The 12,827-nt window shown below is 30.8% G+C and overlaps 1 protein-coding gene across 2 annotated transcripts in view; it reads left to right on the top strand.

Annotated features, from left to right (window-relative positions):
* Fife (regulating synaptic membrane exocytosis protein fife) overlaps positions 1-12,827 on the top strand; it is a 56,630-nt gene that overhangs the window by 9,757 nt on the left and 34,046 nt on the right. For both annotated transcript variants that reach the window (XM_088050674.1, XM_088050676.1), the window contains exon 2: positions 3,429-3,582. In XM_088050674.1, coding sequence (XP_087906800.1) covers positions 3,547-3,582 — 36 coding nt within the window. In that variant the 5' untranslated portion in view covers positions 3,429-3,546. The remainder of the gene's footprint in view (positions 1-3,428; positions 3,583-12,827) is intronic.

Genomic DNA, 12,827 nt, shown 5'->3' with positions numbered 1-12,827 from the left:
AAATTAAAAACCTGTTTGTGATAATTAATAATTTAACACTCCTGAAAATCCCACCTGAAATTTCAAAAGCTGTTCATGCAACTTGAGAGTGTAAAACTTAATGCGGATATGAAAATTTTACACAAGCTATAAGTGTAACTTTATTGCCATTTTCATATTGGTAAACAGAATTACAGCGTACCTGTTGTGCTTCAAAATAAAAGTAACTTCAACTACTGTATTCGTATTTAATTTCGTTAAATTATGAACATGTTTTTTTATTTTAAGCTTTGAAAACGACGTTGTGTACACATACCCATCCCTAAACCTTCTCTTTGTGAAAATTGGTTTAAATTTCTATGTTTCCACTTTGTAGTATGTTTTGTGACCGAAACTGAAGCAGATAAAATGTAGAGTAAAAACCCGATTTACCATTCCGCTTAAATGCACCGCATTTCAACCCGACTTTTAGTTCAAGGAAAAACTCCGAGTTTGAAGAGAGGATTCTCTAACTTGATTTTAATGTCCCAGTTGTCGCTGTTACAACAATCAGATTTGCTCCAAAAAGTGTTTTAGAATGTGATTCAGTCGAGCAGAGACAAGGTATTGCTTTTTTAAAGTTTCCGATAGTCAACTGATGTGGAGTACAATCAAAGTTTTAATTTTACAAGAAGACACATTCACTAATCCTTAAATTACAAATTTTGATAAAATAGAAATAAACCCTAATTAATTCGGGATAAATTTTAGAGACCATTAAATATGCAAGGTTTGTTCGGGTAGATTTATTTGTTCCGTGATCATAAAAAGATATTCGAACTCCATTTGTTGTTTAAAAGTGAGCATGAAATCTTAATTTGTGCCACCTATAGAAAACTTTTATTAATTTCTAACCCTCAGAATAGAGCTCGTCGGATTGTAAGCTTGTTCTGAGAAGACAGAAGTTTGTAGGTAATACCCTACAAACATAAATAACTATTATACATGAAAGCTTCCACGTTGCACAAAATGGAGCGAAATTTTTTCTTTTTAAAATTACGTGAGGAGACGTACAAAAGTTTGCTTTTAAATTACTGGGGAAGCTCCATTAGTTTTATTAGATAGATTCGGTTCATCATGTTGTCTAATACTAATTTATAATTCTTAACTTCTCTGACACCTCAATCTTGGTAAGATCAAAAACCAATAATTTGATAGACTTTTATCGGAACAAAGTTAGCTGAAAACTAAAAGGTAATTTATTTTATAGGTTCAACTAAATTTATCGTTGAAATCAGTAAGTTTAGAAACGCCTCGTAAAATGTGTTGCCACTTATTTTAAATTTACGGTATCTTGTTTTTTTCAGAATGTAAAAATTAGATAGTACGTACCGTACATGTTTGTTTGAGGATAGTCATTTGTTTGCATGCTACTTTTGTGCTTTTTAAAACAATTATTTGTGTTATCGGCACAAAATAAGATTTATCAAGCGCACATATTGTCAAATAATATAGTTACGATAGTAATTAGATTACACAACTACATTCGACAACAGGTCGTTTTGTTCAAACAATTATTAATTTCATCATTTAGGGTTCTCTTCGAATGTTCTCCAATATGTAGATAATTAAGATTTATCTTAAATCGATTACAAACTCTTAAGTGCATATTGAAGTTAAGATTAGTTTCACTGTCTAACCTAAATTTAATTAAAGCTACCATCTGAAAAGATTGATTCAATATTGGAATCAAAAGGTTATGTAAGCGAAATTAATTAATAATGCATTATTTGAAATGAAAATTATGAAAAGATCACTCGGGTGATAAAAATATTATAATTTTGATTATTTCGTAAATGATAGAGTTTTTGTATTTATATAAATACTTATATTTGGGTCAAAAATAATACGATAATGTATAATAGTAATAATAAAACAAAGCTCGACAGTAATACTCAAACCGTCAGCAGTCACGCGAAAATCGCATTATTCCTTCGAGTATTTGAAGTATTACACTAATTATCCTAGAACTCTCTTTTGTTTATTTAGTAATATATCTAGTACTTAAGTCTCAAATCAAATCATTACCACATTGCATATTGTGGCTGAAATAATGCAGGTGCTCAAATTTCTCTTAGTTAACCCGCGTAGACGTCTCTGGCAAAATGTTTGACCTCCCAAATTTATAACCTTGATAATTTCTTAAAAAAATTCTTTAATTTACTCGCTAGCTATCTGTTTTATCAATGTAAAAATCGGAAAAAGGAAAAATAAATTCACATAGAATAATTAATCGTGTTGTGATATATACCTACATATTCCATTTCATGAAATTTTAATTTACATTGATTTACTTGTTTCATTACGCACGCATATAATAATTAAAACCATTTTATTGTCTAATTTTAAATGTATTTTTAGTAAATGTAAAATCTAAATTCTTGGAAAATGCTTCGTTTTTTTATTTTAAAATTTTGGACTAGGTTTGCCTTCTAAAAAATCTTAACAACAAAACTCTGAGATTGATCTTACTTTATTTCTCCTGCAGCAAATTTACCGATTTACAAAGAAGAAATTTTAGAAATCAGTTGGATTTGAAAGATGTGATAGATACCTGTTATGGATACATGTCAATCATGTTTAATAGATGGCACCACAAGCACTTGTCAGGTTTTTTTACCAGTTGCAAAAAATCACAATAAAAAACGTAAAGTTATATTTAATTACAAGTGACAGTTTTTGTTTGACATGTCTTTAGTAATGCAAAAATTTAAAAAAATAGCATTGACTAACTCGCTAACTCCTAAATAGCTGCATTTTAAATTTGGCGTCTTTAAAAAGATCTCTGCAGGAAAAATGGATTTTAGTTATATTATAGAAATATTAATTTAGTGGCCAATCGGCCTGGAAAATCGTAGAAGATTCAACTGGAAGTCACGGAATTCTAAAGAATCTTAAAAATTTAGCAAATCTAAACAATCTAGGAAACCAAAAAAACATAATAAATCTAACGACTCTTAGAGAATCTTAAGAAATTATAGACAAAGCTTAAAAACTTTAAAAAACATAAAAAACTGAAATGAAAGTTTTATAAATCTTAATGTTGTCAATTAACTTACGCTATCATATTTTAAAGATAGAATAAGACTTTTTAATAAAAAATGTTGCTCTTTAATTTTATAATTAGACACAATAATAATTGTTAAGATAGTTAGAAACAATAGTACATACTAATTTCTAAATTCCTGTATCTTAAAATTGTAAAATAAACAAAGCTCTAAAATATTTTAACTACTCAATTATAACTTTTTTATCCTTTAAAAAATAAAATGTCAATAAAATTTCGATAAATTATTCAAAACCTACTATCGACAATTTTCTATTCTATTCGCATTTAAATTTTGACCATAAAAATTATGACTTGTTAATTTCGTACCCTTGTCATTTAATTTAAAATATTTTTGTTTCAGATGAAATATGAAAATGCAGAGGACGAAGAAAAAAACGTTAAAATGTGAAAAAAGGTTCATCCTGCGATAAACTTCATCTTTTATTGTACAGTAAGCAAGCTTTGGACAATACGCCGCTATGTTGCCTACAAATGTTATGTCTTTTATGAAAAAAGTAAGTAAAAATTTCTGCCACATACCGAATTCATTAAGATCTAAAAGTTGGTAGCTCTGATTGCATAGATTAATGCTAAAGATGAGATAAATGTCAAACTTGATCTGCTACAAACCTACCACCATATAAAAACTGTTTTTTTATTTCATAAGTATATAAATACAGTGTGTTTAATTTAGTGTTTTATGAGTTTAAAACAACTCTATTTATATCCGATAAAATTAAAATAAAATTTACGTTATCGCTATTGGTTTTATAAGAGAATATTGAATATTGGTTGTTCCAAGCCAGACAAATGAAATATTTATCTCCCTATCTTTTAATTAAATTGACTTTCATAATCATCTACTGTTTTAGACTTATTTTCAGTAATTTTAATCAAAACCCAAAAAATTGTTTATTTATTTCATTAGTTTAATTGTAATCAAAGACATGAGAAGACCGCCTCATCTTCTTCTAATCTAAAATCTTCTTACTCCTCTGTTGAATTCTAAGGAAATTTAATAAGACAAAGTAGAATACCTTCCCTCGCGATTTTTCGCGAACGGTTCTTTGATAAACTTGCTTATCAGATAAGAACACGACATTTTTCCCTTAACACAAAAACGCGGCAAGCTTTATTCACGCTGTACATTTCGTGTTTCTTTCTACATTGTTTTCGTAATCAGTCAAGTGCGTTAAATGATAAGGGTGAGTAGGACAGCACTGTCAAAACAAGGTTTCAGGTAAGCTTCATATTGCGTGATCAATAGCCAAGAGCCTCAGTAACCTTGTTTCACAGTTTCATCGGACTATTGATTTCTCAATCTGCTTTCAGTTGTCTTCTTTCTATTGACATCAACTTCACAATAAATAATTGTTGTTAAAGCCTGGGCGCCAGTTGTAATTAACCAGCTTTTAATTCAACAGCGATTTCCGCAACATTTACCAACGAAAATTTGTATTTAATTAAGCATATTTTGCAGGGTGTGCACGTTCTGTGATTATTAAACATGATGTTAAGTTGCGGTTTGGAAGGAAAATTCGTTTTCCTAAGTAAGAGAAATCTCTCTTATTTGATCGATGTACAAAGAAGAAGTCCAAATATAATTAAAGTAACAAAGTTTCATGTTTCTCTCGCTTTCCGAGTTGTTTGATCCCGCATAAAACAAGCGGGATGCAAACACTTCGAATTTATATTACTTTCGACAAATTGAAATTACTTGAGTTTGGAGAATCAAAAATTTTTTTTGGACTACAACGCACGAAAATTAAGAAAATTACACATTGTGTTAATTTTTATTAAATTTTATACACGTGTTTACAAAAACTCTCCACCAAAGGAGGTAAAAGGCAGTTTTTTTCTTGTAAAGGGTTTTATTTTTTTCTACACTCTAGTAAGTACCTTAAATACGGATCATAATCTCTAGAGATTGTCGTAGAGGCTCAGAATAAATTACACAGAGGTTGACCCTAATTAGTAATAATTAGATTCTCTACTGCAAGCATTTACTAAATAAAAAATAACTGTATCCGCACAGTTTATTTAAATTTTTGTTTTTAGTTTAGAGGTAATTTAACACGATTTTGGTGGATCCAGTTACATCATCCCCTCACTAAGTGGTGTTGTAATATTTCATAGAATAATTGCTTTCGCTAGCACAGACTAATTTAATAGAGTTTGTAGATACGAATGACTGTTTTGAGTTAAAATTAGCTTTTAAATAAATCCTCTGAAAGCAAATTATCTCAAGCGAGAATAAGGTGAATTATTTCCACCGAGTTTTAACAATGCTGAGATGTTTTATTATTCCTTGTTAAAAAGATGCACTAAGAATTTTTAATTTATTTAAATCAAGATCCTATTCTTCTTCCACCAAAATTCTTATTTCAGAGAATAATAAACGAGGTTATCGAAGATAAACTCGTGAACCGTAGGCATATAAAATTTTAGATTAATTCATCGCAGAGCGAACTCCAAACATTAACCGTCGTTTTCAGTTTAAAGAAACTTTTTGTGGTCGTTTATCTGAATATTTCAGAAAGTTTTTCCCGCTAATTACAAGGGCAGACCGAGGGCAGACTAAAACATATTAACCCACCCCCAGCCCCGTATGCTCAACAATAGCTATTCGCCTTGGCGCTTTCTCGCTTCAACGAGAAACTTGCTTAGTAAGCTCATTTGGAAGTCGCGGCTTCAAGATTTACATGTGACTGGGCTTTTTAGAGCGGATGCGGAGCTTCTGAAATCGGACTTGTACATTCCTACCCTCTTTAAATGTCCCTTAAATATATAGCCTCAAAGGGATTACGAAGTGTTGCCTAAATTTTTATCTGGCTCGTTTGTGGGACATTGGTTAAAATTTAAATCCGCTATAATTTTCCTGCTAAATTTCAACCACTTAAAGAGGTTTAACGAGGAAGTAAAACTACGTAACGGTTTTACGATAAAACATTTTCTAAAGAGATTTTCGTTTTACCTGTCTAAATTCGTATTTATGGAGGAGGTAAATTGGGAAAGATCTTTGACCTTTCGATGTAGCAGTAATATTTTCCAGACATGTACATTCGCAGACAGCGCAATGACACATCAAGATAACATTATATAACTTTTCGGTTGTGCGCTACAAGTGGCAAAGTCCTGAGGGAAGGAAATGTTGTTTTAAGTTGGATGCAATTTGACATTTTCCGACATGGGGTGCAATAAAAATAAAGAAATATTTAGACAAACTGGTAAATTCAGATTTTGCATGATTCCTACTAATAAACGTACAGAAGACATGTAAATTTAAGAATATTCGATTTTACCGGCTTTTGGCTTTGGGCCAACATGATTAATACACCACTGACAATGACCTAAATGCATGAAATTGTTGAGTGCGCGTGAAAGGCACATCACATTTCACGGCTTCATGAGGCTCCTTCATCATTGTTTCTCACTAAAATTGATGAATAAGAAAAAACAAGTTAATTTTGATATAGTGTAAATGACTTATAAAAGCTTTCGTACTTTCATCCTTTTTTTTATCTGAATTAATCTGAGGAAGTGTACAATTTACCCAGTAAATTAAAGCTTGCACTAGTTCCGTATAATTGGATATCTTCCTGTAAATACTCTTGTGCCACCAGAATGAGTTTATAACGATGATTAAAATTAAATAGAATACACTTACAAAGAGATACATTTAAGTAAACCGATTATAATAAATCCACATTTGTATTCAGCAACGTAATCTTGAATTTCATGATAGCCAAAGAACACGTACCTACATATGTAATAAAGTAATGAGCTTTTACATGAACAAGAATACGAAATCATAATAGAATATTATGTACTCGATTTTAATAGTGAAAAACGTTAAGAAGATATAAACTGAGCCCACCTGAGACTTTAAAGTCAAATATGTTTAGTATTTGTGAACGAATTTAAAAAACATTTAAATCGAAGATTGTTGAAAACTAATTAACGAACTAGTACAGTTCTATATGGCCTAAATATTTCATGATTTCGTCGCATAAGCGTACTTATTTTTTTTATTTTTTTTTATTCCTGAAAAACTAATATCGCTCGTTTAATTTCAAGATCACAACATCCTGAATCAAATACAAAATCTCTTCAAAACATTCTTACTAGTAAGGAGTTAAAATTTTAAAGGATTGTATTATTCTACTACTACTTTTGATATTAGTACGCATTTCAAATTATTCAATCACATTATCCAATAAAATAGCAGAACATATCAATCGTCTTGTCACTTTATGCTATTTTCTGTCCTGCTGCTGATCGAATCCTGACAAGTGAAAAGGATTAAACAGCGCATCTATTTTCTATTTTTATTGGTATTAAACAATGCATTTACAAAATTCAAAACATTTGCAAATTTTTACTGCGTCGCGTCGTATCATGTAAAGAGTCGAGCATTTATCCTAGAACGCTTTGTATAGAACTTCAATCGGCTTTACCCGTAAATCACTTCTGAACACACACTAAAATCAATCTTTTAAGACACGAAAAGTCTTTAGTGAACTGGCATTTCATTTCTTATTTTTTTCGGACCATGAAGAAATGCTTAGCTTTGCCAATGACTGAGTGAAGGTGATAAAATCGTACATAGATTTTCCGGTAAGTGTAAAAAAGATTAAGTAGGCAGAACATACTTAATTTTAAAATACGTAGTTTTTAGAACATTGAAGTAAAGAGGCAATTCCTTCTTTAGAAAAATCTGCCGATTATATCAATACAATCTCAGCCTTTTCTGCTCTATGACTTTGTAAAACATTTTATTTAATTTTTGATGTAAAAATTTTGAGAATTTTTAAGTTAAAATATTGCTGAAGTGGAGGCTTAGTTTTTGCAAGAAAAATTATTTGTATTTGGATACAGCGTAAATATTTATTAGATATTAGATTGCTATTTTAGTAAATAGATACATTTTCAGCACGTGCCTTTTTGCTTCAACCACTGCAACTTCAATCAAACCATAAGCACCGTAATTGCGAGTTCAAGTGCAATAGTTTCCAAATAACTTTAATTTAATTTAATTTAATGAGTTGATATTCAAAATATTTCAGAAATTATACAGTTTGTGTTGTTACGAATGTTATGATATGGTTATTTTTAACGCAAAATTTTGAGACTGAAAACGCAGGTAATTATGTATAATTTCTCGTCAAATGAAACACTAAAGTGCATACGTGCGGTATAAAGCCCTTCACATCCTAAAATTAAACTCAGAGAGCAGCAACTAAAACATAAAAACTTTCGAAGCGACCCTATATTTTATCTTCCATCTTTCATAATTACAGTTAGTTGTCTACCACTCTTACTCAACGTTTAAATAAATAATAAGTTGAACAAAGTTGCTCTTCAGCTAGAGCAAGATTCGTAAAGCCATAAGTTTTAGTTAATTTGAGTTTTAATACACTTATCAGATTTTACACTCTCAACGCCGCCATATTCGCCTTTCATATGCACCCCATACAATTCCAGCGGGAGCAAATGCCAACGTAGGAAGCATTGTTTGTAGATGCATTTAACATCCTAGTCAAATCTGAAAGGCTGATTATACCAAATGCAATCTTTGGGAGGAGAGTTAAGCTGCTTACGTCAGAAGGCTTTCAGTGCAGGATCTTTACCACACCCTTTTGCACTCATTCGTTTTTGATAATCTACCGACTCAAAGTTTTTTTGTTATATCGAAGCATTTATTAGTGGTAAAGTTGATTTTATTGCGCCGTATAAGCAAAGTTTATGTTTGAAAGAACTTAATGCAAGCAACACGAAATCTCCGTGAAACGCTTCATTAATTTTGTTCTTCACCCCAGCTTAAAAAACCTTCAAAACTGCTGAAAATATCGACGTTAACGTCTCAGTTGGTCCGGTAATTAATCATGAAATGATAGAAATGCGAAAGTGAATTTTTTTAATTTTCTCAATTTTGTCGAAACTTGGGGGTCTTCATTAGTTGTAATTTAATCTTGCAATTTGGTTATTTACTGTAATAACTAATTTGAAAATCAAAATTATTATAGGTTCTGCAAAGTTCTGAAATTTAATTAGCGCTCCCGCACATCAGGTTGAATTCTCTACCTGTCGACAGCTTCAGCAGTAAAAGTATTTTAATATTTTATAATTAAAACCATGACTGTTTCATGAAAGTGGAAGTTCGTAATTCTTAACGTTCACTTTATTTCAGAGTTAAATTTAATTCATTGGAGGTTTTGTCGCAAAGCTAAATGACATCCAGTCTAACCTCACCAAATGGAAGTGAGTTAAACGGTGCCGAAGGAAATCGTCCAACACAGGTCGAATTTACCATATCAACCCTTAAATAAATAAACTTCCCTTTGAGGTGTCCACTGGTAATTCTGCTAAAATTTATTTTTAATTAAATCGTTTCATTTCTCCCATTTCAAGTATGAGTATGTGAATTAGAGACAAATTGCAACCCCATCAGGTCCTCCCGTAATTTATTATAGGCAGCTATGATCGTAAAAGCTTACAATTATCACGATAAAATTTAATAACGTAGCCCTACCTTTGGCTAAAATCGCGAAATTCCCTATTGATGGTGCTGCAGCGGAGCGTGCCATTAGTTAATAAAAACGAAGCGTCCTGTTGAGCGCAAACGTGTCTATTTTCTTTCAAAGCTGTGAATTCGCATCTCTGAAACAGTTACTTAGTTAATGTAAGTTTTTATGCGGCATAATTACAGCTTGCAGCTGTAAAATGAAGACGGATCTGAGTCTACTCTGAAGTTTTTATAATGTTGGCATTTATTCTGTTCACTGTAGCATTTCTTCGTCGAGCTATGGTTTATTTCTCTAAAGAAAAATCTTTCTGTGCGGATACCAATAATACTTTGAGTACAAACGCGTTCCTGTGGTTAAAAGCGGCTTTGTTTTGTACCCCCGACATTATTAAAACTGCAAAAAATAACTATAAAAAATATTTCAACGAAAAAGCTACTAGAATTTGCTTGAAATTTTATGAATAAAAGTAAGCATTTTTATAAAAAAATTGAAATAATGCAGCCGCATAAAAGATAATAAAATTGTGACAATTTTACAGTTTAAGTTATTTTTCCCGAGACTATATTCTGCAAAACTGGTTTGCAAAATTAAATTTTATTAAACGTAAATGTAGTACGACCGCAATGGCTCCCGAATAACTTTCTTTCAATTATTTATAAATGTGATGCAAAATTCACCCGGCGCATCCACCATTTTGCAAAACAAGATTTTTTTACAGTGCAAAGCAACGACTAAATTTAAGAGCCATCATTAAATTTAACTCCTATAGAATGCAGAAACCATTAATTTAATTTGACGTAATATCCAAATATTCAGTCACAAATAAACCATCACAATAATCAATTTCAGTAAATTATATCTGTTTAATCATAACACTCGTCAACAATGAAGGGCTTAGTGTTACCGGAAATGAAATGTTAAATTAATGCTTGGCATTTGCTTTAATTTTTTTTTGTGATTCTAATAATTATTTACCTATAGGGGGTTGAAAAAGTCAATCTTTTGGTCTAAGATACAAATGTAGGTACAACATTTTTATACATAACGCATTTTATTAAAAAAAACCTAAAAAAAAAAATTATAAAGTCTTTGACAATTTTGACAATTGTTGGAAATTGATTTGATTGACCTAATACATATGTAGTTATCAAGCCCTTTTCATTATTGTTTTGTTGCAGGTAAGCTTTCGTTAGTTTTTACGGCCCGTTAAACTACAGCCCGTACGTGTAAAGTTAAATTTTCAACAACGGTAACTAACAATAAGACTTGCATTTCTATAGCGTTGTGCATAAAAATATTAATTTAACGCAAATATGTCATCGAATTTATTTAATAACTAATTTATTAAAATAAGGACCATCCTTAGCTAATAAGACTGAAAACTGAAAAGATTTCAAAAGAACCAAAGTACAGACTGCGAGTACCAGCAACCATCAATAAAGAGTTGGATTCAAAAGCTTCAACAAGCAATTAAGCAAATCACCAGAGAAATCAAAAGGAAAACGATTGGAAACTCTCCGCACGAAATCAAACATTGGTGGAAGAGAGGAAACGATGAGAAATAACCAAAGCGCCAACAGATAAAAATTGACCAAATAACATGGTTCAATACACTGAACAACGAATCGTCCGACAAAGAATATTTAAAAAAAAACACCTACAATATAAATGTAGAAAAGACTTTATTTTTTCTTATATTTCACAAATTCTCAATTTTTTTTCAATTGCCATTGTAAATATTGTGGTTTTTGGGTCGTTAAGACTCTCATATTGTCAGAATTTTAGATCTTATAAGTTTTTATGCTTTAGTTTGTATGGCACATACATCACAGTTTTTAGATTTTTGGCTCTCAGACTTTTAATTCACAGTTTTATCTTGCTAGATTTTTAGTATTCTAACCAAAAAAATTAATTCTTAATAATTGAAAACTTTACAACTTAAAATATACAAAAATCGAATATTTAATTCAGATCTTGATCTAGGAACTTAAGAACCTAACAACACATTTAGAGTCTAAAAGAGCCTGAAAACATGAGAATGTTACAAATTCAACTAAAAATTTTTTAATCTAACCAAGAGAAAATCTGAAACCCAAAATTTCAATCTAAATCTAAATTTTAAAATTTGGATATTGTTAAAATTTACTTGTGTATAAATTATTGTTTAAATCAACATTAGACCACAAGATCCAGCGTTTTAGAAACAAATTCTGAAGAACATTGTTACCCATCCGTAAAACAGTAACATGCGCAAAGACCTGTAAATGCTTCCAGTCTTTTACGAAATCCAAAGAACCTTGAAGATACTGCAAGACACACTTGATCACCACATCAAGACTGATCCACTTTAATTCCTCGAGAATTGTGATCTAGTTCTAACAATTCCACTGGAAATGAAGGCAGTGCACAGTGCAATAGATGGTAATCTTAGTTAAGAAACTCTTATAAATTTAATGTAAAAGATGCAATCATGCTTAATATAACAGAGGCTTTAAAGTATCCTCACGTACAACTAAGATATTTTATTTTTTTAAAGAGGTAAAATTTAACTTTTTACTGCTCTATTAAGCTTGCAGATGTTTATAATTATACGTATCATCAAGTATGTTTACTTTATTGATACATAACTTTTATTTGAAAAAATAAAGGTAGAATCAGGACTCCACAATGCCCATAGTTAAAACTTCTACAATATAAACTTTTTACGCGTTTCAATTCCAGGGTCTCAATAACGATTCCTTAATTTAAGTTTTAAAACATCCCCTATTTACCTTTCTCTTTACTGAAAAACCGTCCGATTTAACTTTCAGTCGCATTTCATGAAGTAATCCCGGAACGAACATTTAAAAGTGTACGAGTAAATAAAAAAAGAGTCGGTACATGCAAAAAAGCAGATTTCAGCGATTTTTAGGTTTTAGATTTTTCTGATGCGTGTTACATGCGTGTTTTAACACGGCAATAAATTAATTTGGAAACATTGGTGTAATCTTTTTTCAGACGTGTCCAAATATCAGTTTTTAAATCACTGTGTTGAGAGCCCTGACAGCCAACATGAATTCTTGTTAATATGATGTTCTCTCTTTTACTTCGCATAAATTTGTTTTGTACCAAATGATATTCATGGAAAGATATGTAAAATACATATGCTAATATATTAATAATTCAGTTTCCCTTTTTAGCGCAAATATTTCTAGATCTTTCCATGACTGCAAACCACATCATATCATTTTTCA

Source organism: Gnatocerus cornutus, chromosome 2 (genome assembly GCF_029298725.1).
Source record: "Gnatocerus cornutus isolate USDA-ARS CGAHR chromosome 2, icGnaCorn1.1, whole genome shotgun sequence".
NCBI classification, from domain to species: Eukaryota; Metazoa; Arthropoda; class Insecta; order Coleoptera; family Tenebrionidae; genus Gnatocerus; species Gnatocerus cornutus.
Note: the sequence above shows the minus strand (reverse complement) of the source record. Positions and strands in the feature narration are given on the sequence as shown.